Raw genomic sequence first — 5,111 nt, forward strand, 5'->3', positions numbered from 1 at the left:
TAACCAGAAGATTCTCTTAAAGAACACGCACGCTTGCGGCATGCACGAACACACACACACACACACACACACACACACACACACAGGCACACTCTCACAAGGCAAGTACAAAAAAACATAACTCCACCAAAGTGCGTGTGAATGAAAGTGCAAACAGGCTTCATTTTCCAACTCTAGGATCATTCTCTCTGCTTCAGAAATTAAATAGAAAGCGTCTGGCTGTCCAAAGCCAGGGCAAGGGCTGGGAGAGGCTGCCAGGGCCAAAGTATGGTGGTTTTTTCTGCTGGAGAGCAGGTTGGAGGGCACAGGACAGGGGTGACAACTCCCTCCCTTCACCCCTCACTGTGTGCCCAGGTCATGGTGTAATGATTTCATTTGGCAAAGGGAGGGGGTGAAGAACCAGTGGGGTGGACAGAAGGCAGATTTCTTATCCCCTCCCTTTTTTTTTTTATGATTTGGTTTCTTTCCCGTTAAGACAGTGCTGAGGCTCAAAGTTCGGGGGCCTGGGGGCCCTTTTCTCCAAGGCCCCTGGTCCATCTTGTCTTTCCCGTAGACAAGGGTTAGGACAGTGGAGGGCAGACCCACGTGTGGGTCAGCCGTCCCAGCTGTGCTCCTTAGAAGTGGAGAGGCTCCACAGCACGGCTGTGTGTGCTTGCTGTCTTCTCACGCCAGAGTCAGCGAGCTCTCTCTGCAGTCTCATGGGGGAGCAGACGAGGCCATGGAGCTGGTGGGCTTCAGTGACACCCGAGCAACCAGGACAGAGAGGCTCAGACGGGCTCCTCCTTACTCCTGAGCAAGGAGACGCTTGTGTAACCTCGGTAAACCCAGCCCCCTGCCCAGGGCAGGGCCGGGCCAAGCCTTCCCGGGAAGGTGGTGTCTCTGAGGTCCGTCCACAGCCCTGTGGCAGTGCAGCAGGGGGCTGAACGGCTGCCCTGGTCCAGCTACCCGGGCCTCCGTGAGAAAGGGTCCTCTCTTGGGCCGAGGCAAGTAATCAACAGAGCTTTGGGTTTCCCAAAGATAAAGCTTCATATTTTCACAATAATAGCCCTTGACACTTTCCCACATCAAGCTTCATGTCTGCACCCTGACAAGCACATCTGAGAGTGTCCAACGCACATCTGCACGTATGCATCATGTGGCGGAGATGAGGGGTCCAGGGGAGGCCCCGGGCTCCACAAGAGCCTGGCGGTGGCACCTCACCTCCATGTGTGCGGCCTCTGCCCCCTGCCCCTGTAGGCTGGGAGGCAGGTTTGGCAGGGGCTCAGTGGAGCCGCACTTCGACAGAAAGGTCAAAATCCCAGAGCCATGGCAGGTATCCGGCTGGCAATGCAAGACAGATGGAGGGTGGTAAGAGAAGCTTAAGGGACATGGAGAATTCAAAGCTAGAGGAATTCATCTTCTTCCCAAATCCCACTTTTTAAGAGTCTTCGTAAGACTTCCCAAAACCAAGACATCTAAGAGACAGGTTGAATGTGACGCCACGGGGGGGAGGTGCATGCCAGGCAGAGTGCATGCCAGGCAGACATTCCCATGGCAAAAGGCCTGGCAGGCATGGGGCCCTTACCTCCTGGGCAATACACTGGCTGAGACCCACGGCGGCAGGGAAGGATGCTCTGCTCTGCTTTGAGAGCCTCCACGTCTGCCGGCTACCCTGCAGGCCCATGGCCCGGGATTATCTGATGTACCCGGGGGCTGGCCTCGGCTACCTAGCTGGCCAGCCTGCCTCCTCTCCACAGTTGACGCAGGGGGTGTGTGGGAACATCTGGGGAACCTTAGCCTCTGCTGCAGAAGCCAAACAGGTTCTAACCACCCTCTGCTGGAAACAAGACAGGGCATAGGGGACACTCAAATACCAAGTGGTCCAGAACTGGGACCTGAAGAACATCCCAGAACTGGATGCTGAAGGCATCCTGGCTCAGAATCCCCACTTCTGGGCAAGAGACAGAAAGGCACCCACAGCCCTCAGTGGATGCTATGAAGACATACCTCTGGGAATGTCTGGGAAAACCAGACAGCAGAATGAGGGCAACAAAACCAGCAGACAGAAACAGGCGAGGTGCTGTTTTGAATAAATGTGTTTGTGGCAGGGTGGCTTCCTGGAAGGAGGAAAGGAGACGGTGGGGTTGGGGCGGGGGTGGGGGGGGGAAGCACAGAGAGATGCCGAAGAGAGAAGAGCCTCAGGCTGAAGGACTCCCGTTCTACCAGACTCTTTTTTAACTGCTGAGAGAAAGACCCTTTGGTGATGAAACAGGTCACTGGAGAGGTGGGGCCATCACGGGTGGGGCACCTTCAACCTTCGCCATCAGTAACGCTCCAGTGGCCCGCTCACACCCTCACTGGTGTGCCTGGTAGTAGATGAGCTCCAGGACTCAGGGGGCTAGGACTCCATCCTCCCCAGGGCTCCTCTGCTCCCCTGTACCTTGCAGGAAGTGGCCCCGGAGAGAAGGACCACCCCGGTTAAGGGCCAGAGGGGGGGTGGGGGGGTCCACAGGTGGGATGGTAGGAACTCAAGTTGGGAAGGAAGCATCAGCTGCAGAGGGAGGGCCCAGCCCTGAGGCAGTCACTTTAAGGTGTCGTCGGCGTTTTTGAACATGAGAATGGCGTTATAGATCTTCAAGGCTGGGCCCAGCTTGACGCTCATGATCTTCACAATGTCCGCCTGTGTCAGCAAAAGGAAGGCCTCGCCGTCAATCATCTGAGGGGTCGCGGGAGGGAGGTGGAAAGCGGAGAGGGGAAGGAGGAGGGTTGGGGTGATGCGTGGGGGGTGGGAGGGAGAAAGAAGATGGGCGTGAAGGACAGGTGTGGGGAGGGGCGGCGGAAGGCGAGGAGAGGAAGGAAAAAGGAGAAAGGACAAGGAAGGGAGGGAGGAAAAAAGGAAGACAGCGATGGGGACAGAGAAGGAAAGAAAGACATCCACTGGCCTCCCCGTGTCCACACACACACAGTCTCTCTCTCTCTTCTGGTTGGCTGGTCTGGATTTCAGAGTGTATTTGCAAACCACTCTGCGTCCTCACTGACAGGGGCTTCTAAGAACCCATTGTTGCTGTCCTCATATAAACCCACGAGTCTATGAGAGTGCTGTGAATAGTAAACCAGCAGACACAGCGGGCAATCCCATGTGATGTAGGCTAAGCTCTACCTTGTTACCTGTGAGCTCTTTTTGAGAAGGAAGGGCAGGGTGGGGAAGGAAGAGAGGAAAAGAGAGAGAGATCTAACTTGAATCTAACCAAGCCTCTGCACCCGATGTCCAGTTTATAAGAAACACAGGGGAGAGTGGAATTAGTTAAATGACACCTCGAGGAAGCAATGAGACAAGTCTAGAAGTTCACATTCACCAAGACTGTTGTCAGTGTTGTGAAAAAAGAAACAAACAGAGGGCAACTATTCTAGAACAGAAGATATTTAAGAGACGTGATGATCTAGATCAACTGTGTGAACCTTGCTTGGGTCCTGGCTCAAAAATACCAACTGCAAAAGATATTCCAGGCACGAGCAGGGAAATCTGAATACAGCAGAATACAAGTGATATAAAGCAGCTATTGCCCATTTGTTCAGTGGGATGACAAGGTGGTGGTTATGCAGACAAAGACTTTAGTCTTTAAGAGATGCGTGCTGAAGGGCTCAGGGCTGAAAGGTCATGATGTCCACTCTTTACTTAAAGCTACTTCACCTAAAAATAGGTGAAGCAAATATGAAAGCGGTTGATAATTGTTAATTCTCTGGGACGAGGTTATAAGTAGAGACAGGGAAGGGGAAAATCTGTTAAGGAGGAGGGTAGGATTTGAAGAGAGCCAGAGAGGGAGGAAGGTGGGGCAAGGAGGGGGGATGGTGAGTACAAGGGCTTTGTCTCTTGGCAGGTGGGCTGGGCTGGGCTAGGGAGCCTCTGGGCAGGAGGGCCACAGGGCTCCTGGTCCCACCACTGGCTTGAAGAACTCCCTCTTCTGAGGCTAGGACCCCTTTATCAAAGAGGCACCATCCCTCCTATGGTTCACGGCAAACACAACACGACTATGGTGTTCCTTATGAGCCCAGCACTCTTCTTAAACACTTGTGGTGCATTAACTGATTCAATAATCCTCACCACACTTCTCGGAAGCAGTACCAGTATTACCCCCATATTACAGATGAGGAAACTAAGGCAGAAAGACTAAGGAATCGGCCCTCAATCACGTTATGCTGGGCCAGGCACATACAGATATCAATAATTATTTGGTGAACAAATACCCAACAGCTACCATAAAGGGGACAAAGAGAGGACTGCGCAGACTTTCCCTAGGACCACCGGTGCTGATCACCAGACTGGACAGGCCACCCATCAGACCACTGATCTGAAATTGGAGCAGATCCAATTTCTCACTCATGAAGCATTCCTCTAATGACTGGTCTGTCCCAACTAGAACGAATCCTGACTTATATCCCACAAAGCATCAGTTCAGCCAGAGAAAGCCCATTCCTTGGAGCAGCATCCTCCTTGGGGATGACAGATGATGTAGACCAGACCCCGGAGAAGGCAACCCTCAGACCTTGCAGAAGTCCCCGTCTACCCTGGGTAGACTCTACTGGATGCCAGTGGGCTACCAGCACACTGTTCCCCCTTTGGCATTGCTTTTTTGCATCACAGATCATGCTGAACCGAAATACACAGCAGATGCTCAAGGGAGAGACAACTCCTCCTAAAAAGCGGAGAAAGCCCGAGGACCAAACTCCGGAGTGATTGGAGTTAAGTGGCTGGCTAAGCCTCTTAACTCAAAGAGCATTGATTTACAACCTGTCATCACCCAAAGGAAGATCTCTAGTGGGTGATACATCTTCTGCTCTGTCTCACTAAACACGTGCAGAGAAGACTTGGTGGAAGATAGAAGGCTTAGTACAAGTTGTCTAAGGATGGGAAGCCTTATTAATATTAGACATGACAAAATTCAAGCTTTAAAATAATGAGACTATGAAACCAGCAAGAGATCATTTAATAGGGATACATAAAGTTTTACATTAAGGCTAATACAAAAAAGAAAACCCTCCAGCAGTACAAGTAACACACTGGAAGATTTGGTTAGACTATAGTCGACAATTGACAGAAGGGGCAACCTGGGGGCTTTCATGAATTCCAAGCT

General features: G+C 52.2%; 1 protein-coding gene across 1 annotated transcript in view; it reads right to left on the reverse strand.

The window, feature by feature from the left end:
• Window positions 1–2,152: 2,152 nt before the first annotated feature.
• L3MBTL1 (l(3)mbt-like 1 (Drosophila)) overlaps window positions 2,153–5,111 on the reverse strand; it is a 31,616-nt gene continuing 28,657 nt past the window's right edge. The window contains exon 20 of the mRNA XM_010829233.1: window positions 2,153–2,659. Within this exon, the coding sequence (XP_010827535.1) occupies window positions 2,561–2,659 (99 nt within the window). The 3' untranslated portion in view covers window positions 2,153–2,560. The remainder of the gene's footprint in view (window positions 2,660–5,111) is intronic.

This window comes from Bison bison, unplaced genomic scaffold, assembly GCF_000754665.1.
Source record: "Bison bison bison isolate TAMUID 2011002044 unplaced genomic scaffold, Bison_UMD1.0 scf7180017864500, whole genome shotgun sequence".
Lineage (NCBI taxonomy): Eukaryota > Metazoa > Chordata > Mammalia > Artiodactyla > Bovidae > Bison > Bison bison.